This window comes from Prinia subflava, chromosome 10, assembly GCF_021018805.1.
Source record: "Prinia subflava isolate CZ2003 ecotype Zambia chromosome 10, Cam_Psub_1.2, whole genome shotgun sequence".
Taxonomy (NCBI): Eukaryota; Metazoa; Chordata; class Aves; order Passeriformes; family Cisticolidae; genus Prinia; species Prinia subflava.
Window position 1 is genome coordinate 20,682,448 of NC_086256.1, and position 23,934 is coordinate 20,706,381.

At 37.6% G+C, this 23,934-nt stretch overlaps 1 protein-coding gene across 2 annotated transcripts in view; it reads right to left on the reverse strand.

Moving 5' to 3' along the window:
* Window positions 1–23,934, reverse strand: part of VAV3 (vav guanine nucleotide exchange factor 3) — a 144,280-nt gene that overhangs the window by 60,453 nt on the left and 59,893 nt on the right. For both annotated transcript variants that reach the window (XM_063407648.1, XM_063407647.1), the window contains exons 9-15: window positions 21,924–22,023; window positions 20,519–20,614; window positions 18,822–18,890; window positions 16,339–16,425; window positions 15,812–15,897; window positions 15,324–15,456; window positions 14,883–14,992 (exon numbers count right to left, since the gene is read on the reverse strand). In XM_063407648.1, the coding sequence (XP_063263718.1) occupies window positions 14,883–14,992; window positions 15,324–15,456; window positions 15,812–15,897; window positions 16,339–16,425; window positions 18,822–18,890; window positions 20,519–20,614; window positions 21,924–22,023 (681 nt within the window). The remainder of the gene's footprint in view (window positions 1–14,882; window positions 14,993–15,323; window positions 15,457–15,811; window positions 15,898–16,338; window positions 16,426–18,821; window positions 18,891–20,518; window positions 20,615–21,923; window positions 22,024–23,934) is intronic.

Consider the following 23,934-nt stretch of genomic DNA (forward strand, 5'->3'; position numbering starts at 1 on the left):
TTTATTTAGACTTTAATGTTTTTCGCTGACAAGAACCAGAAGTATAGACTTTACCAAAACCTTGAAATGAAATCTGAATTATGGTATTATGCAAACTTCTTAAATACACTATAACTACCTTGGCTGTCACAACAAACAGAAAACAAAACATCTGATTTTTATTCTTGTTTGAGTAACTAGGATCATTCTCAACAATATTTTATTACGTGAAGGCACAAGGAAAAGCAGCTCACAGCCTGAGAAGCACCATATTTGAAAACATTAGCAGCAGATTCAGGACAATATTCACCAGGGTTTGGTTAGCCTTGTTTAAATGTGTTGCACAGTGCCCAAAGCTGTAGATACACAGAGTAAATTTAACAAAATAAAAGATCACTATTCACACTGCCAGGATACCAACACACTCCTAGCAGAGTTATTTCCAAGGTGAGATTTATGTACAAAGTACTGGTCCATCACTATGCTGTGTTGTGTTTACCTTCCCTACTGATCCCTTTTAAAAGCAGGAGTATAATTTAAATGTGAGCCACTCATCATTTGTTGTACCAGTGACTATTTTCAGATTTAAATTAATCTATTCAGTTTTTTCTGTCATCTCTCGCATTTCCAAGACTGAATGGGAGAACAGACATTTTCAATTAACTTCTTTTTTTTAAAATTCAATAAGATCCCCAAACTACTGTCAAAATCAGTAATGCTGAAATGTTAGGTACATCACTTAATATTAATCTAGACTGTATCAGACAAGGAACAAAATATATATAGTAAGGGTCAATGGATTTTTTACTATTATTTATATTAGAATGTTTAGGACTCCATAAATTTCTGGTATCTTTCTATCAAAAACATAGCAAAGCATGATACATAGGAATTAAAATAGGGAAAAAAACCATGAGAGCAGGAATGCAAGAGTCTACAGTACTCAAAGGAAAAACCAGAAGCTTTTTCTGACATAGAAAATTACATATTCTTCCATTAAAGCTGGAGATACTTATAAGTTTCATTCTTATGTATTATAAATCACTTCCAGACTAAAACACAAACCAGCCACAAACTGCAATGAAACAGATAACCATGCAAACATCACTCTCTCTCGGATGGAATTAAAAGCTTACAAAAAAACCATTCAAAGAATCTGTTTAAGTACCCAGTGTAAGAAAGGTCAATCTTCAAATCCATCTACTGGAAATGAACATGCTGAAAATGAAATTGTACTCCAAGTGCAAAAGGAATTTTGCTTTTATGCCTGAGAATAACCTTACAATCAGTACTGTTTTAGCTACCTCACTTGTGTCTCTCTTTTCTGCTCTAACATGCAAGATGTCAATGCAACAACTCCTACTAAGTGAAACAAGGGTGCATGCTACTCATCCACAGCAGGAAGGTACAGCAGCAGGATAAAAATTCATCTCATAAAATAAAGAACTTTATAAACCAGGAGAAAAAGAATTATTATTCTTTTCTCTTAACTAGATACAGCCTGTATTTCATAACATGTCTGCCAGAGGGCTGTCAAAATTTCTTAAGCTACACTCCAAGCAATCCTGAAAAATCCCTAGAACAAGTTGCAGTACTTCACTCTCAACAAAAGCTCGTTTTCATTGACCTATTGGTTCAGACCAGGACATCCTGCAGAACTATATTCAAAGTATAAGCCAGAAGTGCAAGACTCATGAGATTGAAAGCATATCAAATTAAACCTAACAACCTGACCATTTTTCAAGTACAAACCAAAGAAAAATTCCATTCATTTAATTAGAACAGAATCAATCTTCAAAAATAATAAGTGGATCAAAAGAAAAAAAAATACAACTTCATACAGACAATAGTTTAACATATGGATGTGACTACACAACTTTCTTCCATATGTAAAAATCTCTTTCATTCTTCTCTCAGGCTATCTTCCACCAAGATTGAAGTGCATGAACTACTCAAAACATACCTCCTATTAACAGAACAAAGATGACACGCTGTATTCGTTCTTCTTTCAATTAAAACCAATATTTGAAAAGAACAGTGCAAAGTAAGAAATTGTATGCTCACTCTGGAGACAGAGTGCTTGGAAAGCAAAGCACAATATGGTGATACAACAAAATGCAGAAAAATAAAATCAATGTGTGCTGTTTACTGCAAATGTAGAGGTGGAATAAGGAAAGCTTTGTAGAAGAACTTTCAGTGCAGTGCTACTGTGGGCAAAAAAACTCTTGCACATTCTGCTACCAGATAAGTAACTCTGCATTATGGCAAATCCAGTTCTGTAGTCCCATCACAAATCACATCAGACAAGCCAGAGATGAGGCACTATAGCAGCATGTATGGAGCAGCAAGCCTTTAATGTAAAGTCAAAAACTTAATGAATCTAGGGGTTTGACAATTTAGTTTTCAATATATTTCTTTTCCAAAATCAAATACAACATAAAAATAACCCAACTTGATTAATATGTGAAAGTTTCCAACTAGAGATTAAGCTCAACTCATCTGTGACAAAGCCCATAGGAATGCTTCCTTAGTTCTACAAGGACTATGGGAAATTTTTTTCCACAAAACCTTTCAAACTGAATATCACATACTATTTTTTGAGTTTTCAAATACAGCAAATAAAGCTGACAATGTGAAATAGTCATGGCATAGCATAAAACTTTTCATAGCCATGTCCAACCATAAAGAAGTTTGGTCCCAGCTCCTTGCCTTACACTGACACCCTTGGAAGAGAGAGCAGAGCTCTCACAACAAAGAGAACATTTCATCCTTATCAAATCATCTTTTCTCTTCTACTTCCCAGCTTGTAGGCATATTGTAAGACAAAGCCCTGAGTATTTATGTCAATATTAATTTTGAGCCTAATGTTATTTTCCTCTTTAAAACAAGGATTTCTTGTTGGAGACAAAAAGAAAAAAAAGAAACCCAGACATGATTGCTAGCAATTTAAAATGTATTGAAGCAATTAACAAAATTTATTTGGGGTCTTGCACTGGGTTCCTCCACCATCACAGTGGGATAGCCAAGCCCTCCTGCAGACTCCTCAGTCTCTCTCAGCACAACCACTGCTATTATGGGGTGCCCCAGGCAGCAAAAGAAACATATTTTCTATTTCTGCTGTCAAACAAGCTTGATGAGTAGTCAGAGCAGGAAGTCACTCATACACCAGAAATACTTAATCTGAAGTAAATAGTGATATGGAACATGTTCCTCATTTCATTGTAAAACTCTTTTATTTTTACAAGCAACAGCAATGTGGGGAGGGAAAAGTAGTTTCCCTTTGTCTCTCCTACTTTTTCCCCCGGCAGTTTTAACTTCCCCACTCCAGCAGAGACAAAATGTCAATGTGAATCTGTTATTAGGACAATTTTTGCAATTGTCTCCTCAATTCAGCACCAGAGGTTTTATAAGGGACAACCACAAGTGTCCCCCTCCTGCACAGTGCTGGAACCCCATAACCAGATTTACTCCAGTAAATTTACTATTGCAATGTCCTTGGGCTGCCCCTGAGCCTTCTGAGCAAAGCTTTCTCTTTCCAATTTACTTACAGAATATTAGTCCCACTGGGACCAATTCACTGCTATACCACCAACCCAGAGACCTGCAGGTGCATATCTCATGAGTCTCTGTCACTTGGACACGCAGTTCTTGTCTCTGAACGAGCCATGGGAGTCACTGTTCTGGGGCAGTGACCATCTTCAGTCAATCCTCCGTCTCTGAGCAGTGCCTCTGTCTTTAAAGTTTTGAAAGTTCAGTGGAGATAAGAGTTACCCAGGTATCTTATTCAATTGGCCTTCGTATCATCAGCCTTTGGAGCACTCCTCGTGCATATGAAATATTCCCCTTCTGAAAATATTCTCTCCACATTTGCAGTGCCACTTCTTTCTACTGCCTCGTTCCTTTCAGGAGAGTGAATTGATCATAGGCCATCACATCCCACCCCCACAATGCAACACCTTTATAAATGGTGTCAGGAAGTGTCATGTTATCAACCATCCCCCACAAGCTTCTGCAGACAAAATCCATTCCTGTAATGATCCTTGTTTACATTACTGGCACAGCAGACCGCAGAGTAATGATATAGATAGCCCAAAATTTTCTTGTCAGACAAGATGTCTAGATGCTTATTCCTATGCCTATAGAATAAGGAATAAACTCTCCTGACTATCCTACCTCAAAACACGAAAAATAATTGTTATTATAAAAAAAGAAACAGTTTAAACTGCAATTTTCTCACACTAGGGGCTGGGATAACACATCAAAGACTTAAAACTCATGCTTAACCCTCAAAACACAAACATGTCACAATCAAAAGCCTAACTCTTAAGTAAAAAAAAAATACAGTGAACCTTGGCAATCTTGACATATCCAACTGTGTAAGTTCTCTGCCGCATTTTACAAATCTGAACTTTGATTATCTTTGATCTAAAGTGTTGCCAAGGTGCATATGCAATGAAGTGTATGTCATTAGTATCAAGCAACTTAGATAAGATTTGTTACTGTAATTTCCTTACTTAATCAAAACCTTATTGTGATGAGAAGACATTTAAATCAGAATGTGTCTGAAGAGCAGTAGAATACCACAGGCCTTTGGCTGCCTTAGAGCAACAATTTGGGGTTTTATCAGCATTCTTACATTCATATTTGTTTCCTACAAGAAAAACTACACGGAGTACCTTCCACAACAGGTTGGAACAAACAAATAAATTACATCATCTTCGAGGGGGTAGGCACAAATGCACTTTGTTTTATCGTCAGTTTAACTTCCCTACACAGGTACAGCTTACAAAATAAAATGCAGCAGGAAAACTACTAAACATCCAGCCACAAAACTCAATCTTTTTTACTAAATATGTAATTACTACAGATGTATCCCAAGAGAATAAATAAAAGGCTGAGAGATAACTTACTATATAGTCCCTTCTTCCTATTTTCCCAGGTGGAAAGCAAACATATTAAAATCCAATTAATCCCATTAAGTCTTCATTTCCAGAAAGGACATATTTCTGTGTTTATAAAAAATGAAAAAAGTCTTGTAGTTTCATAAATTTTTCTATACTGAGTATATGTTTCCTTGAATGTTTAGTACTTCAGATATTTCAGTGTTAGCCTTGGAGACCAAGAACTCTTGTCTTAAGTTTGTCTTGCATGGACATACTACTGAAAGCTTACTGGCAGCCAAATCTAACAGAAATATAATCAAAGGATAAAATGAAGTATTATGTTTGTTATATTAATTAAATCCTTACAGCAAGTTTAAATATTAAATAGGAAATTAATAAAATGCAAACTATATGGCCTTTACTGAAAAGGAGTGCACAAAAGAGAAAAAGTGGCATTCTGAAAAGGCAAAGAACAGAAGCAAATAGAACGTGGAGACTTTGGCTCCTGGTTAAGAATGTCAACCTCAGCACAAAACAAGCAACAAGAAGCAACAAGAAGCTATACAGCAGCAGAGAGCAGTCCAAATCTACCATCTTATGGCTTCACCTCCAGCAAAGATTTAAAGGAAGGAGACTTCAGAACACAACACAAGGGAAAATTCTCCTTTCTTTTATTACAAATCTATTTATCATTGCACTTAATGCTACCAATTAGCAACTGTAGTTGAAACAACGTGCAAGGTCCAGTGCTGTCTTCCACTAGTAGCCAGTTCTCTCTCTCTCACTGTATTTTGAGGGCCATTTCTTTTAATTGCTTCCCTGGCAGCTTTTCAATACCAGCTTGACTTTGGCAATTAAGACCTTTACAGATTTCCCCCATCTCTGGATGTAGGCCACTGAAAAGGTGTTGCTTGAACCCACTACAAACAATTCAATTAATGTTGAAAAACTGCTGCTCTGGAGTACTTAATTAACAACTCAACTTCTCTTTCCCAAACTTCAAGTGTTTTTAAACTTGTTTTTTTGTTAAACTGGAAAGAAAAATGTATTCCAGAGGAAAAAAAAACCTCTGAAAAAGTTTAATATTCCTCAGATATATGCACACGAGAAGCACATCCATGCTTAATCACAGCATGTATAAGAAAAGAAAGAAGATTTCACACAAAGAGAAATGGAGAAATAACCCTTTGCAAACGGATCAAGGAAGTTCCTTTCAAAAGTGGCAGCAAAACAAGACGGTATCAGCAAGAGCAGGTGCTGAGCCAGACACCCTTGGGTACATCACTGTTAAATACAGAGCAAGCGAAGGCCTTGCAAACGTTGACTGAATCAAGTCATTCCAGGAGGATAAACCTCTCGGGTACCATTTGGGCCCAGAGGTGCTCCTCCAGTCGCCCACAGCTCAGTGACACTACCATCCTGGAGAGAAGAGGAACCTTCTCCTTCCCTGGCAGCAATCCCACAGTATTTTCCGAGTAATATGAAACAGCAGCAATTTCTTGGATTGGGAACAGGCTGTTGAGCAGCCATGGGCTCTGCATAACAGCACACTGAGACAGCTGCCCGCTCTTTGGGGTTGACAGTTCTCCTCAAAGGGAAAAAACATACTGGGAAGTTCTAATGATACTTCTTATTTTGGGGTTTGACTTCTTTTCACAGAAATGCTAGTTAGGTCAAGTCTCGAGGATCATTTTCCCACCTCAGTCTCTTCAAGAAATGCAATTGTGTCACAAGAAATTATGCAGAGTCCAGCTGTATGTAGGTGCTTGAAAAATGTCCATCATTTTGGAAGTGCATTATATTTGAAACTGAATAGCCCTTTCACTTGATTAAAACTTGGCTTTAGAGAACAGCTAATGCATGTATACCCACCTGAGAGCACAGAGGCATAACAAATAAAGAGATGCATGAAGTATCAGATAAAGAGTCTGCAGTGAATTGCAATTGTTTTAAGAATTAAAAGAAGAAATACTACAGGGAGCTCAGATAAAACTCTATACCTTGAACTCTCCTGAACTCTCAACCTCAAGTTAGACCTTTGCATTTCAGAGCTGATGTTATTCTGCACTCCACGTTATGCTTATAATAATTTAAAATGCTCCATACAGAACTGTTCAGAATTATGGACACCCAGAGCACGAACTACTGAAGATCATTTTCAAGTGTATGTGACGTGAAATCTGATGCTGTACTCATGCAGTGTAGCTTGTAAAGAGAATAGCACAGGTTAATACCTCCGAATATTGAAAAATTTTATTCCTGCTTTACTTATTGTATAAATAATTGGCATCACTGCAGAAAATGCACCAGTAAACCCAGATCTAATGTAAGTATTTCTGAGGTATTAGCTGCTAACAAAAATTATTTATGAAGACATCCTAAGTTAAAATTTCTAGTTTGTGCCAAAGTGACCTCCTTTCAAAATTTTAAGCACATTAAAATTTTGCCATGACAGTTGGTACTAAGCATCTCAGAAAATTTTGGAAGACTTTACTAGCACTAAAATATTGCCACAAATTCAAATGCTACCTAGACAGTGGGGGGGGAAAAAAAAAAAAAAAAAAAAAAAAAAAAAAAAAAAAAAAAAACACCACCACAACCCCACAACAGCATGTTACTGTCAAACAGGGCTAAAAGCTCTCAGCCAACCCTCAGATGAACAATTTCATGCAAAGTTGGTCCCAAGACATGTCTGCCTTCACTCTCTGCAGCAGACTCACCCTTAGGACCCCAGTCCCTACAAACAGAGCCAGCCTTACATTTGCACCACGCTCATTTCACACTCAAACCATTTCTGCTCGGTGCAACTCAGCATTTCAACTGGTCACACAGCATGCTGGCATCTAATGGAAAGGCATTTGTGCAACAACAAAGTAAGAAGGCAGAAGAAAGCCACAAATGAGTAATTTACAAATAAGTAAAATAGTAAGTAAAATACAAATAAGTACTCCTTTTTGAATTTTCACAAAGATTTTGTTGTTTACAAAAAAAAAAAAAAAAAAAAAAAAAAAAAAAAAAAAAAAAAATTCCTAAGGGCTACTCTCACTAGGGGTGAGCAATGCCATTTCACAAAGGATGATTTGCAGCTTCTTTTTTACCTTCCCTTCCAGGAGCAATGCTGATTACTTACAGCTAAGGCATTTTCTCTGTTCCAGCTTGGCTGTTATTTCAGAATCATCTTTGAAAATGCTATTTACTGAAGTAATCAATCAATCAATTCTCCATATGCTAATACTCAAACATTCTGGTTTGTCACATCAAAGAGTCTTCATCAAGAAGACATGTTATAAAATTAAATTAACCATATCACAAGTAAATTGTGCTTTTGATCAAGAACACACAACTTCTAAGACTTTACTAGGAAATTTGCTTATTTGATCATATGATGAGTGGCTTTTTTGAGATCAAGGAAATTATCTTGTTAACTTTTTGGAAACATACTGCATTGTTTCAAACAAGATAATGACTTTTCTTCTTCTTTATCAGTCTACTTCCCCAAAAAGCATGGGAGGTGAATTGCTTCGAGCTAATCTATTCCTGTATAACATTTTTGAACACCACCTGATAGGAACAAAGCTCTGCCACACATCAGTATTTGCAAACCAAAAGCATCTATACTTTCTATACTTTTATATTCACTGGCTGAATCTTATTTGTCAAAGTTCCAAGTCTTGCAAATCCAAATTTACTAAGTTACTTTAAGCTTTAAATATTTTATCATATTTATACTTAACCGAAGATACGTCTGTGTTTTGGAGTCAAAAACTCCAAAACTACAGGATTTATGCAGCCATTAACTTGTAAATTATTCGAGAAATATCTATATGTGCCCAAGAAAAAAGGTAGCTTTGGTTTGCAGGGAGAAGCTACAACATCTATCCATATAATCAGAGTGTCAAGGCAAACATGTAATGCAGCATTCCATGTTTTAACACTGAAAAAACTCCTTGCACAAAAAAACCCCCAATATAAGATGGTGGTACTTTATTTTTATGATGTTGTGTCACTACAAATTTATTTCACTGAATTTTAAGAAGAACTAATTTTCATAGTAATATGCCTCAGATATTGTAAGGTAAGTTGTAAAAACTTAAGGATTTGGATATTTTTGGGTTTTGTGAACTGGAAGACATAATACCGAAGTATATTTATCATCTTCAGATGTTTACCCACTGTTTTCATAAATTCTGGTTTGCTTTCACATTTTACACTGTCCTTACACTGTGCTCTTAATCATATCTAGCATCTTCGCACAGCTCTTGCTGTGTCTAGAATAATCTAAAGAAATTTTATAACCATAAATATGTTGTGAATGATTGCTTATAACCCTGAAAAACATTTGATCAAAACCAACTGGAGTCACAGTAAAGAACAGGCAAGCATTCCTCTTTAACAGACATGAACTTGGCATTCATTTTTGCAGTATTGCAGTACTTATACTGATGAAAAAACCCCAGGCAGACGTGTTTGTTTATTGCTTTGGTAACCTGTGTGAGATTGGTACAAGTGAAACACCTCTGCAGGTTATTTGAAAAATGCAGCAGACATCTTAAGGCTTTTAAGGTGCTCTGATAAGAAACCTTTAATTTAATATGTCAGTGTTCAATATGTCAGAGCTCAAATATTCTCTCAGAAGAAAGCTTAATGCGCATGCATTATTAATGCACTATCTAAGGGAACAGATCTATTTGAGTGGAATCTGACCAATGTCATTAGTCACAGAGTGAAAAGCGAATTTGGAAATACAAATGAGAATAGCTAAGAGGACACTTTTCACCTACCTTGTGTCTTGTACTAGCGTTCTTTAAAATTTAGAAAACCAATGAGCTCCAGTTGCCATTTATGTAGTTTTCCTTATCTAAATTCTTGTGCACACACCTACCAGGTTTGATAATCAATGAATCTCAGGATTATTTCCTCACTATCAGATGATATGTTCTGTGTCCCTTGAGTTGCAAGGTGTGAATTTAAGTTGAACTGAAGGGGCAGTTTTTCAAAAACATGTTAGACTATCCGAGCTGCTACACAAACTCTCTAGTGACCCAAAACAAAGTACAGTGTAATTAAAACTAAAACCATTGTTTCTTGAGGGCTGTACAGCTTTCATGTCTGAAATCTTTTATTTAGGTATTTAAAAGAAAAATCAGATTCATTAACTCCATACAATTAACGCATAGCCTAATCACTATAATGAACCTGTTTCCCACTGATTTTTCAGGCATTACTAATTAGACATGACATTAATATTGCTATTTCAGCTACGTCAAAGCAGAAACTACAATCATAGTACTTCAGAAGGTGAAATTTTAACTGTTCCTCTGCTTGCAAGATGTTTCCATGAATTTCTCAGTTTGTGAAAGGCAATAGTTAAGTAAAGCCTAATTAAAAGGTGTGTTACAACACTGTTGCAAAAGACTTTACAATATTGGTTCAGTGTGTCTTGAAATCCAGCAGGACCAAAGCTGACACAGCCCTGAGCAACCTGAGCCTTGCAGAAGACTGAAGCCAAAAATCTCCAACCTAAATACTTCTTTAAACTGCATTTATGTGTAAGATGTTTCTATACTCAAGTCAAGTTTGCTGAAGGCCATTTTTACAGTGGTTTACAAAACCCAGTTGAGAAAGGTTTCATCAGATTAGGAAACTGGACACCATAATGACAAAATAAATTCAGTAGAAACCAGCATAAGATATTACGTGTCATATTACACTAATGGATTCAAATATTGTCAGTGGGAAAATACAATCTTCCGTCTTTCCTGGGAAAGATCTCTGCTGTTGTGGTGATGAGAACACACACCTGCTTCATGCTCTACAGTGATCAAGAAACAAACTACACACCAAGTATTTAGTGGATGGAAGGGAGTGTTAAGTGTCAGCATGAGACAGATGTAGCAACCATCAACAGATTTTCCTTCACTATTTATTCTACCATCTCGTGAGAAAATGGAAGAATTAAATTCTTTCCAACAGTGATGAGAAAAGCAGTTGCTCTATAACAAGAAATTAAGCCTGGTAATTAGCCAGCTAAGTAGCAATATAACTGAGGTACATACATAGAATATGTGCATATGCATACAATAGAGGCGGGACACCTCAACTTTCAAGGAGTATACATATTTTTTATAAAGAACAGTTAGCATAAATTCATTGACAAATATTCATCAGCTATTTTTAAAAATAAGCATTTTTAAAACTAAAAAGCTTGTGTAGAAGAGCTTTCTAGGGAAAAAAACCACTCTCACCTTTTAGCATAAGCTGAATTACATGAAATTACGTATTTATTCTGATTCTTCTGGTGTTTTCAACAGGGGAGGAAAGAAATTAGACAAAATATACTACTAGAAAATATAAAAGATTTGTGTCTCACACAATCAGTTCTGGGGGTTTTAAATAGCCTAGTTATGGCAAATAAACCATGCACTTCATCACATTGCTGACAAACTTTCATTTAATACATCATGCCTCTAATTTGGCTGAATGGGAACAGTAACTTGGCTGTACACTTCTATCAATGTTATCCTGGATATGGAATGACTTTGCATTTAAACCAATGCTATTTGACACACTAGACCAAAAGTAAACATTCCATGTCTGGTACAGTAAAGTCTTTGCAGCACTACCTGTGAAAAGACGTTTATTTACCCTTGCAGCTAAAGGCTCATCCACTGCTATGAACAGAGCTCCAAGAACAAAACAAATTGGCCACTGTCCCAGCTAAGCACCGCATCTCTCCCAAGGCATGAGCAGGTTACACTCCCCTGTGCATGCAGAACATCCATTCACACGAGCAAGAGAAGAGGCACATCAAGGCAGAACTCAGGCACTTGCAACGATGGCTGCTCTTAAAACACCCTCCAGTGGTTTCTGCCAGACAGCTTTCCAAAAGCTTCTCAGATCCACCAACCAAAATTCTGACTTTAAGAGCTTGACTGCAATACTAACTATGCTGCCCCAGTGTCCTGCTTCATTTTATTGTGATCTAGAAAATCCAGTACTCCAAAAGAAGCAGCAGTTTTGGGTTGTACACAGTAAACTATTTTTGGCTAGGTATGGGGTAAATGAGCAGCTTCAGCTGTGGCTGTTACAGTGCCTAGGTCAACAGCACCAAACTCAGTGCAGCTAGACCACAGGGTCATTGCTGTATGAGGATGTGCTGTGTGAAGAGACTTCCAGAAAACCCATTAAATTCTATGCAGAAAAAGAAATTGTGGTGTTTCATATTATAAATTTCGTAAATTAAGCAATAGTCTCAGGAAAACAGCAAATACATACAGTAGGAATAGAGGTGCCATAAACTAAATAATAATAATAATAAATAAATAAAAACAATTTACTCACTTTCCTATAACCTGTAATCCAGCATTTTCAACCTCCCTCAAAACAAAACTCACCACACACTACAGTCACAGAGCGGGCTAAGAGGTAGAATGTTTTCCCAGGTTTGTGAAATTAGCTTTCCAAGAGAAATTTACTGGTCTGAAAAGTAACACTCTGGAAATAGCACTGGGGTTTCATCTATCCTTCCTTTAGGGACTTTCCATACCAAGTATGCCTAATGTATTCCTGCTCTCTGCACCTAAATCAAGTCCAGCCAGCAAAGCAGTGTTCTCCTCTATTTCATACTTCATCAGTAACATAAGCTTCCCATATCTGAAGACAAATTCTCATCTCAACAAAACCAACATCTCAACAGTAAGTGCTTTTTCACCAAATAAACTATCGTCACTGTTTCACACACCAGTATAGACATCTAAGTTCCCTCCACCTTAAAAAAAGAGAAATTACAGCCTAGCTGAAATAATTATGCCTCTTAGACTTGTTCTAGTAGCAACAAGGTTAATTTGTAGTTTAAAAATAATAAGAGAGATCCTAGTTTGTTCTCTTATTATGTTCTTAGATTAACATTTGCACAAACCTGACTTCAACTCACTGCTATCCCAAAGGCATTGCAATTTCTGTCTGGAACTCAGTAAACAACATCATTTCTGATAATCAAAACCTAAAGTTATTCACCCCTTCAACTGTGCTGGGTTTACAGTCTTGTAAAATTTTTAAGTAATGAGAAGTATTTTGCCCATGGAAGCAGCAATTATAATTGAATGTGATGAATAAGAGCATAATTTCAATCATGGCTACTTTTCAGAGCAGAAAAGTTAATCTACACAGTAGACAATGAGAAGCATGAAAACAACAAATCAAACCAGCCCAGCAAGCGTTCAACACACTTGGCTTAGTTTATTCCCAAATACAAACTTGTGTCTCAATATGCATTAGAAGATCATTATTGCTACATGTACCAAGGTATGTTTTGGGAGAGATGCTGAGGGAAACACACAGTGAAGTCAAACCCAGGTAACAGAGTTGGGGATAAGCAATGAGAACTTCAGAAAGGATAAATAATGCCACTGCATCATGTTGAACCTCAGCCCTGAACCTACTGCTCCATCCCCTGTGCCTAACCACGTGGAAAAAGGTTAAACTAGAGGTATGGCTCTACAAGAAGGACAAACACCCACGCAAGGCACCACCACCCATTTTCAAAGAACAAGTCCATCCACCAGAGAGGGAAGAAGGGCACATGGACTCATCAGCCATTGAGGTGCTGCCTGCTCTGCTCACACAGGCAAGCAGCAGAACAAGCCCTGTGACAGAGGCACGCTCCCAGCAGCTGAGCTGTGCTGGCTGGTGCCCAGCACTGTATGAGGGCAGAGCTGCACCCACACACCAACACGAGGAGGGGCAGGGAGAATGGTCCTGCACACAACCATAGAAATGGCTGGGAAAAATTGGAAAAAATTCTCCCACTCTTCTTAGCTCCTTGCCTGACTTGTTGTTTGTTTTTGTGGCACTGGGCCAGGATGCCTGAAGAGTGATGAAGACTCACAATGCTGAAGTCGGTAAGAGTGAGTTCCTCACTTCTTACACACGTATTAAGTGAATATAATCACGATATTACACAAAGCACAGCAGGGAGAGCAGAGGGAGAGAAAGAGGCACACGTGCAAGTAAATACCTCCTTCCATCCCCAGTTATGCCATCCAGAAATTTTTGCCAAAGGACACGCCATTTTTGCCTTCAGTAAGATGGGAAACCTAGTAAATAGGCTTTATTACATCTGTCCAGCTCAGGTTCTCCTTCCATATGTTTCCATTATACCGTTAACACTCACCATACTGAGGTTTTTAAAAAGCATGAATAGTTTTTGAGGAGGTTTCACTCAAATCAGCTCACAATAGCCTTTTTCCTGAATTCTCACCCTTTACAACCACATCCAAACCCACCATTGCTAAGGCTGTCTCTGTTCTCTGGGAGCCTCTCCCTCCTCCCTCACACTTTTTCTTTCCCTAAAGCAAGCATCACCTGCCATCCAATTCCCTTGTGCATGCTTTATTTAATCACAATACCCAAGGTGTCAATAATCATGTTTGTCTTTCTGACCAGAATCAGAAATGGAAATAAATTTCATGCTGCATAACAATAATGTAATCTGCAGTGCTGCAACTGAGCAACTTACTTTTCAACAAGTCTAAAGCAACCTCCTCTCACTTTAAAACATACAAAGGAAATCAGTTTTTAAAACTAAATGTAATATGCCAAGCAACTTGATTCAGCTATTAACTAATAAATTAGAAAAAAGTCACTAGGCAATATGCCAGGATACCCTCCCAAACCATCACCTTTCAGAAACATACTTCAAAAAGTCAAAATTAAAATGGGATGGGAAAATTTTCACTATTCTGATAGATATTTATTGTTAATATAATTAGTATTTCCCCATGGCTGGTTAAGACAGCATTACTAAAACAGTTTTAGCAGCAGAGCAGGAAAATACTACGTAGCCTAGAGTGCCCTCTTCCTTTTCCAAGTGGAATTTCAGGGAAATACTGTTAATGAAGATGTCAATCAGTTGTTTCTTGGAATGTCAAATAAAATAGATAACTAGATGGTATTAAAACATGGAAAAAGTTCAGTATATTTTAAGACAAATCCTTACATGAGTAATAAATATATACTTACAGAGCCATCTGAAATTGTTCAAGCCATTTTTTCTTTAAGTCTTTAGTTTTGCAATAAACTTCTAAACCATTTTCACCTTGAATATGAATGAGGTAGAAGCCATAAGACCACTGCATAAGAAGATTGGTAATACAAAAGTCATCAGTTGGGAAGAAAGGAAAGAGAAAAAAACCCTTAAAAATAACAAAGCATTTGTACATTCTTTAATTCATTAATTTTGGGAACAGTAAGACCACTTCATTGTATTTGCTTAGAATGACTTATTCAAACATTTTAATTTCCATAAAATAAACAAAACTGAAATTTCTAATATTCACTCCAGCTTATATTTAAAATGAAAAACATCTTAAAGAAATTGTGTTTACATTTTAAATTCCCGCAAAATGCTTCAAATTCTTGCTAAAAATAAACACTTTATGTGAATTAGCAACAAATATTTACCTTCTTATTTTCTTTATCAGTAGTGGGGTTATTTGTAATTTTGTATTTCTGAAGATCTATTATTTCCTTCATTTCATAATTATCCCCTCTCCTTTTGCAAACAATGACAGCTAGATCAAACAAGAAGATATGCCTATGAAAATACAATACAGAGATGGTTAAAAACACTCCAGAATGCTAACACCAAAAAGTCTTATTTTACACACTTTTGCCAGTGGCACATAAAATTTTGAAGGTGAAGAACTAAACTAATGAAATAACCAACCGTGAAAGTACTTTTGCTTAAAACCAGCTCCTTGTAAGGGACTCAATGATCTCAGATAATAATGTGATGTCTAATTTTCCATTAATCACTTGGTCGGTGGTAGGCAGGCTCTGGGAATGCCCAGTGGGATGGAAAGCCCCCAGGGATCAGCGAGCTGGCCTCAGATCTATCAAGAGTTCCTTAACAGGTTTTCAACAGCAAACACCACAAGTTGTGCCATCACCTGTCTTGCCTCGCACGTTTGTCTAACGTCGTGATCCTGATCTCCCCATCACCTTGAGGTCTCCCATACTGTAAGAGGGAATGGTTCTGAAATAGAAGTAAAATGAATGAGTCCATACAGCAGCAGTGTGGAGAGTCACATTCAAATGTTAGACCACTCACTCCTTTTACCCCGAAAAGGACTTCTTATACCAGGAAACAACATCTTTTTTTCACCATGGTCTAAACTAAATACCATAGAGAATCAGTCCATTCTATTTTTGTCTTCAAACGGAAAAGGTTTTCCCATTACAAAAATATCAGAGTCACTGCATAAATACAAACCTTTAACTATGCAAATATATTTAACTACCGACAACCAGACTAGCGAGATTTATGTACTTTAATATGCACAACATTCTAAATCAAGCAAAACATACTTAGACATTATCAAGAATATTATAAACTTCTATGAAATAGGGAAAAAATCTATCAATATTTTTATTAAAAGTGATTTAAAAATTGTATGTAAATGAAAAAATCACATACCAGATTCTCTATTGATAGTTGAAACTGTCTAATTTCCCGAAGTGTTTCATTATCTCTCTTTACTTCATTTACATATTGAGCCAAGTCCTAGAGTATCAACACCCAAAGGGAGGAAAAGAATAACTTTTCTATAACAGACTGCTTTAATACATTACTTTGACAAGTTTATTTGTAATTTTATCTTTGTTTTATCTACATTTTTAGTAATTTCTTTTGAAATTCTCTCAAGAATTACCAATATGTATGCCTAAATAAAGAAGGAAAAAAGTGTCTGCATACTTTCAATAATATTTACAACACTCTTCATGGTATCTATTGGAACATGAATTTAGTATCAAGAAAGGGGGAAACAAGTAATAAACTCTCAAAAAGAGCTGATTTTCTTCTCAATTTCCTTGGTGTTTTATTTTTAAGATTAAAGATGGGAATGTAATTTATGCAGGTCACTACTGGAAAAGCAGTCAACATCCAGCATCAGAGGTAAACAGGAGGTAAGTAGAGAATATAGCAGAAAACATGTATAAGGCAGCTCAAAAGCAGAATGTAAAGGTGTAAAGGGATCATAAACCTGGCTGCTTATTAGAAGAGAAAAAGCTACGGCCCCAGCAGTGGGATCTTGCTCTTACTGTTGCACAGCAGAGAGAAGCCATTACACAGCAGATTTTAAAAGGGGCTTTTGAAGGGATATACTACCTGAAGTCACCCGGTGAGATCATTACTGTGCCCTTTACCAGAACATGTACTGTACACATTTCACTAAAGCCTTTAAAATGCTCTGAAGACGCTTGAGTAAGAGTGACAATTTGCTGGGGCTTCTCTGTTTATGGCTAGAGATGAGGAGTGAGCAGAAGAGGTAATTGGTAGGGTCAGGGATCCTGAGAGCAGCAACTGGAAAAGGCATTCTGATCTTCCCAACTTGCTTTTACAGTATCCCTTCAATATGGTCACAAATTTGGAGGGTGGGAAGAAATACATCTTCTCCCTAAGATGTTTTTAATCAGAATCTGTGAATAGCTGCAGTCATTATGCTAGTTTCCCAAATGGATCCGTGCAGGACACTCAAAAGACTTAGCTTAGAAATTAAATAACCTCCTTTCTAGCTGCCAAAAGAAATCCAGCGGCATAATCCTTCCAAGAATGTTCTCTCCTGGGGGGCAGTACCACTCTGCTAGCAGTTTTGCAAAGACATTTTCTTTTTGTCTCTCTTGGTGAGAGACACCAGGGTTTTTAGAAGCAAAACACCAGTGCTACACTGTTACTTCTACTACAATGACAGGGACTACGGTAAATCAGAATGGGAACAATGCTGCAACCCTTAGGAGAGACATTCATACCTCAGGGGTTTGTGGGTTTGGAGGGGTTGGGGGTGAGGTTTTGTGGTATTTTGTTTGGTTACATCCTGCCAGCCAGCACATATCTGCCAGAGCCACTCTGGCAAGAGATAGCTTTGATTTTTACATCCAACCGACAGCACCAATAAAGGAAACCAGCAAATTGGAATGAAAAAGCAGGGGTAAATATAAAACAGAGTTATTTTCCAAGCCAATTAGCAGCAATTAGCATGCATGGCCTACCACTACATGGATGAACGCTGTGCCATCTCTTTCCAGGCACCTCTCTGAGAGAAATTATCATGGTGTCCACCCCTCTATGCTCCCAAAAAAGGGAACTAAAAATCTCATTTGCGAGCTGGTTTGTATTCCAGGCATTCAAGGCAGACACAATATATGAGACAGCTGTGTGACCCAAAACTAACTTAGTCTGGCTTCAGCATCTACTGTGGGCCATACAGATTGCAACAGGAGATATAATTTATGTCATGTTGGCTCCTTTCCCCACAAAGAATAGAAAAAACTTCCCAATTCCAGCACATGAATGTCACCATTCATGCCATGAAGGCAACTGAAGCAGACCCGTGCTTTGTTTCTGAAACTGTGTAGAGGAGCACATAATATATTACCTTGTGCACAAGGCAGCACAGTTATTCTATAAAGCATTTGTTTGTACCACTTGCAGGTGAATGTACAGTGACAGGTACCCTACCTCCAGAAAGATGCTACTGCTTTCAAAGGTAACACCAGAGATCAGATTAAGATGACAGAAAAAGGTCTTGTAAAAAAAGACAGCTCTCCATCTCCCTGGGAAATTACTGATCTTGATTCCAATGGACTTACAGTAGTAGAAATACTCCTAAATTTCAGAATCAAGACCAACACAATTGAAACATTTGTTTTTGAGCAAATGCAAAAGAATGAGAAAGTTCCATTTCACAAACTCTCTGTTTCAGAAAACTACTGAACTTTTTTCCCAGACTTGAGCAAAATCCTCAACTTTATACTTGCAATGACATACAAAGCTCAGAGGAACCTATGAAAACATGTTTGAAATGTTGTGAAGAACATGATCTCCCCCACAAATCAGAATTCTGAGCTACCATTCTAACCACCAAAAGACATAAATATTTCACTGCCATAAATACTCACCTTCATTGCATCGAGTGCCAGTTTTAGATTTGCCTTCTCCATGGGATCAGTAGTGTGCTTCACCAGCTCCTGTGGACAAAGCAGGTAAAACTTTCCACACACTGTTGGTCATTTTTATAAATTGAAATCATCATTGGCCACCCCCATCTCCAAAAAATAAAGAAGCCAAAAACACAGGCCAAGCACAGGTATTTCCATCCCCAGAGTGGGCAGCCTATCAGTGATGGGGACTATCACAAACAGTTCATTGGCAAGTGTTTAGGAATGATTGCTGCACAGCCTAAACACTGACCTGAGCTGCTAATGAACCATCACGAGAAGTGAATTTGGCCTGTCTGGCACTTAGAACTTGGCAAATCAGATCATTACTGTATGTGCGTGAGGGAAACCCAGGTAAACAGCACTCAAGTTCATTTACACGCTGCTATATGGGATTTCATCCTGTTCCAAAGCATGCACTTGTCCACAGACAGGGATCCATGCTGGCAGTAACACCTCAGCTGAAGTGTGCACAGCTTAAAAGTCACTGTCTCATTACACACAAGAGGAAGCTGACTCAGAGAACATACTGAAATCAAGTTCACATGTTCAAAGAACTCTTTTAGCCACTTCCCATATGGAAAACAAAGGGTATTTTTTGGGCTTTATGAAGTAGAAGTGTAACCTCTTGGGGAAACAGGTAATTTCTTCTTTATAATTTGAGGCAATAACTAAACATTTCAGCTCACATAACTTAGTAAAACCATAGTATCTTTATACTCATATTAAAATTAATAATAAATAATTAGTACTTATATTTGCATTACAATTCTGATAATTTACTCATTATTTTCCTTCCAAGTCTGTAAAATATTTTTCTTGTACAACATATAGATATAGTTACACAGAGTGTAACACTGTATTTTATCTTTCCACAATATACAGGTTGATTATAAAATCATGAGTCAGGTCTCATAAGTTTTTTTTAAAGCTGTACCATTCATTTTGCTTTTTTCCAATTGATCAAAATATTGATGACTCATATATAGAAGTCTCTAAAAAATTTAATATTACAAAATGTATGTTGTTCTGCAGAGTAAAAATTATGCTCCATATATAAGTAGTAGATCTTTGAAAATGACATTTTACAAGCATCAGCAGGGTTGACAGTCTAATATAGTAATACATTTCTTTGCAGCTGAACTAATGAGTCTCCTGGCACAGCTATCAAATTAAATTTATAAGACTCTCCACCCTTATTACAGGACTAACTGCAAAAGCTAATGCTTTGTGGGTTATAACAAGAAGCATTTCAAAATAAATATGGCTTAATTGCAATTTATGACAGTGAAGGAGTATCTTAAAAGTATGCTGTATGTATGGCCCAGCTTCCTCTTTTGGGGGGTAATGGTTCACATTTCCCAGTACCATGATTATGGTTTGGTACCACGAACCATTTTAAACACACCAACAATAAAAGGTCCAGAGACTGAGCAAATAATCACGTTTTATTTGATTTTCCCTAGATATGCTTCAGCTCTACAAAATTATCTCTGGGAGAAACCCTGCACTTGACTGAATTTTATTTCATAACATATCTAAGGAAGCGTCAATCACCTTCTTTTGATAAAGACATTTAGCTTTCATTTTTACAACCCAGTGATGATAAACAATCACAGTTTTGCTCTCAGCCCCCTTAAATTTCAAAAATAAAATACCTGGAGCAGTAGGTGATATTTTAATACTCTTTGCATCGGAACCACTAAGAGATCCCGCAATGTAAACTTCCCATTATTGGCCCTCTTGGAACATTCCTAGTTCAAAGCAGAAGAAAGAATAAGAAAAGAGAGCTAGAAAATAAACCCATTCAAGTGATATATATGAAAACTCAGTGACATATAAGCAAATATATTAAGCTTGTGATAAATAGTATCAACAAAATGAAAAAGAATAGTTGATACAGCAATATCAAAAAAGGAAAAAAAGCCTTAATTTAGTCACTTGTTCTTAGATGTTTCAACATGCATGAGAGAGTAGAACAAAGGCAACAGAAATAAGGCATTCTGTACAGCTAAAAAAAATATTACATATTCCTATGGGGTGAAAAAAAGCAAAAGAATCATGGAAACTACAGGCCAGTCAGTCTCACTTCAGCACTTCACTGCAGACCTTGTGGAGCAAGTCCTCTTGGCAGAAATATCTGATCACACAAAGAAGGTATATGGGAATATCCAGCACAGATTCACCACAGGTAAATCAATGCCTGCCCTACTTGACTGCTTTCCACAATGAAATGGCTCGGTGTGTGAATGGGTGGGGACAGCCTGCCTTGACTTTTGCAAGGCTTCATCTCTCACAGTACAGTAATACCCAGGTTGGGATGTTATGCTGCAGGTCTATAAAAAACTGACCGGATTATGAGGCTCAAAAAGTGCCATGACTGATGTTTCCTGCACCACCTGAGGGGCAGCTGCAAACAGAGCTCTTCAGGGCTCTGTCCAAGGCCCCCTCCCCTTTAGTGGCACGGGCAATGATGTGCAGCAGAGACACAGGCACCAGAGCAGGTCTGCAGACAGCACAGCTCAGGGTGCCCCTGATACCCTTCAGGGCACACCCAGCACAAACCTCTCATCAATTCAGCAAGGCAAAGTCCTCACCTGGTAGGAACCAGCCAGGGACATGCTGACCCTGAGGGCTGAGCAGGTGGGCAGAACTCTGCAGAAAGGACCCAGGGGCCATGGCAGACAACCCTGAGGCTATGGGACAAAGGCTTGTTCAGCCTACAGGTCCCTCCCAGCCTGCGTGATCCTGCAACTCTACGTGCCAGCTGAGTTATGCTGATAAATGGTACCACTGATGGTCACCTCCTGAAAGAAAGCCTAACCCCACTAATGTCAGTGGCAAAATTCCCTTCACTTCAGGACCAGGGTGTGCACTTTTGTACATGCAGCACACCTTCATTTGATCAAGGGCTCCAAAACAACGAGGGGAAACACATTCACTCATCAGTTCAGCTAGCTTCATCATCATAAAGGTTTTGACTTCAATGAAAGCAGGACATAGTCACAGAAACACATGGTATAATGTGTGTGTATATATATACATGTCAAAAAATACTGATACCTCCAGCTTCAATTTAACATCTTCTTTTGTCTTAGAGATATTGTCTAAGCATGATATCGCTATCTCCACTTGACTGCAGTACTGTCCATAAATAACCAACCTAAATCAAATCAAGAGAAAGAATGAAAGGAACATTTGTTTATTTAAGAACAACCCTTGATCATTTTTTCACAATTCTCGTTTCAAAAGGAGCAGTGCCTATATAAACAAGGATAGAATTTAGCCATGCAGAATGAATGAGTGAAGACTATTCAGGAGAACAGTTTTGCTCTACTTCCAAAATGGTCTAAAATCATTACATTTTCCTTTGTTAGTTACATATCTATAAATATGTTCTGATAAATACAGGATTCATTAAAAACCAGCAAAGTTTCTGCTGAACAGAACAGTCTACATTGATCACAGCAATGTAGACTTCCACGGTTGTAATGAATAAATTCTGGAGCACAGGCTTAATAGGATTAATTACAGCCATCCTTTAAAGTACTTGTAGGTTATGCAAACTACATTTCTATCCAGTCTGAGCTCTCAGAGCAAAATAATGTATGAAACCTCAAGAAATTTTCATTAGATGTCAAGTGAAGCAATGTCTCCTGAAGGAGCCTGGTTTTATGACAGGAGTTTCTTGCCTCTCTGTGGAGTGCTTCTTTCGGCTAGTCCCAGCGCCAAGAGTGGTCTCTTCTTTCACCTTTTCATTTATTTCTTGAAAAGAATGATGCTTCTGTGTGCTTCAAACCCTTTTTGGTGGGTTCCCAGGAACCTTCCACTGAGGTCTCCTAAATTTCTCTTCTATCACCTAACCACAACACTTCTATTTAATTCCTTTTTTTCACAATAAGGTGATGACACTGATTTAAAACTTATCATTTATGATTACTTTTAATCGTTGCATGCTTCAGACACTGCATCAACCTCTGTTCCCTTTTTTTCCTAGTATAAACGTGGTATTTCTTCTCAGTGTCCTTTGTTTTTCTTTTAGCACACATTTTAGAACAACTTTAGAAAGACAAGCATTTTCCAGAACAACTCCTTGTCCCCTGATTCCCTCCTACAGCAGCAGAGAGTGTAACAGCCTGGGAAATAACTGTGTCCTGCTCCAAACCAGAAGCTGAGACAGAGGGTCTCTGAAGGCAGGACTGTTTATGGGCAGTCTGGGACCCCCTCCTCCCTTGGAAAACTGTCCCATCTAACATTGTTGGATGCTGCTGTCCAATTTCCCACACACCAATTACTACTGCAATAATCCTCTTTCACCCATCACCCTGAAGCAAACCCAGTTAGCTCCCTCAAGTCTTTCTGACTCTGCTCCCAAAGGACCTAATTTTTAACCAAAACTCAAATGTTACTTTAAGAGAGGTCAGCAATGTAGCCAACAGACTAAGTGTTTTCCAGCCAAGTACCACGGGCATTTAAATTCACCTGTATAGTCCAACAGCTGTTCAGTGCTGGCAGAAGGAACAATATGAAAAGATGGGTAAAAAACCTGGCAATTAGCCCACAGGGTATGGCATGTTGCCACAGCTATCCTGTTATCAGCTTGGCTGCTTTTCAAAGCTTGAAGGCAAAGGTTGTTTGCTTTACTGTCACACCTCTGACTCAGGGTAAAGCAAGACTATAGTCTCTTCTCTCTTCTCTTTCACATCTGCTGTCTCTTCTCTCCAGTTGTGACCTCTTCTGTTTTCTTTAATCTGAAATATCCCTAGTAAGCATCCTTTTTATTACTCTCTTGAACAATACTAACACATGCCATAAAATATATGGGATTATGTGCATGAAAAAAATGCTGTGCAAAATAAGATATTTAAGTTGCCTTAAAAGTATATCTGTTACCTAAGTAAAAATATTGCCAATGCTGGGCTAACAAGAGGGAGGGCTCATAAAACAACAGGTTGCATTTTGACTTCCAGGTTCAGAGCACGAAAACTAGTCTGATAAGGATACTTTGAATTTAACCCTGTTTCAGAAATATTCATCAAACAAAAATACAGTAAAATACCAAACTGAGCATATA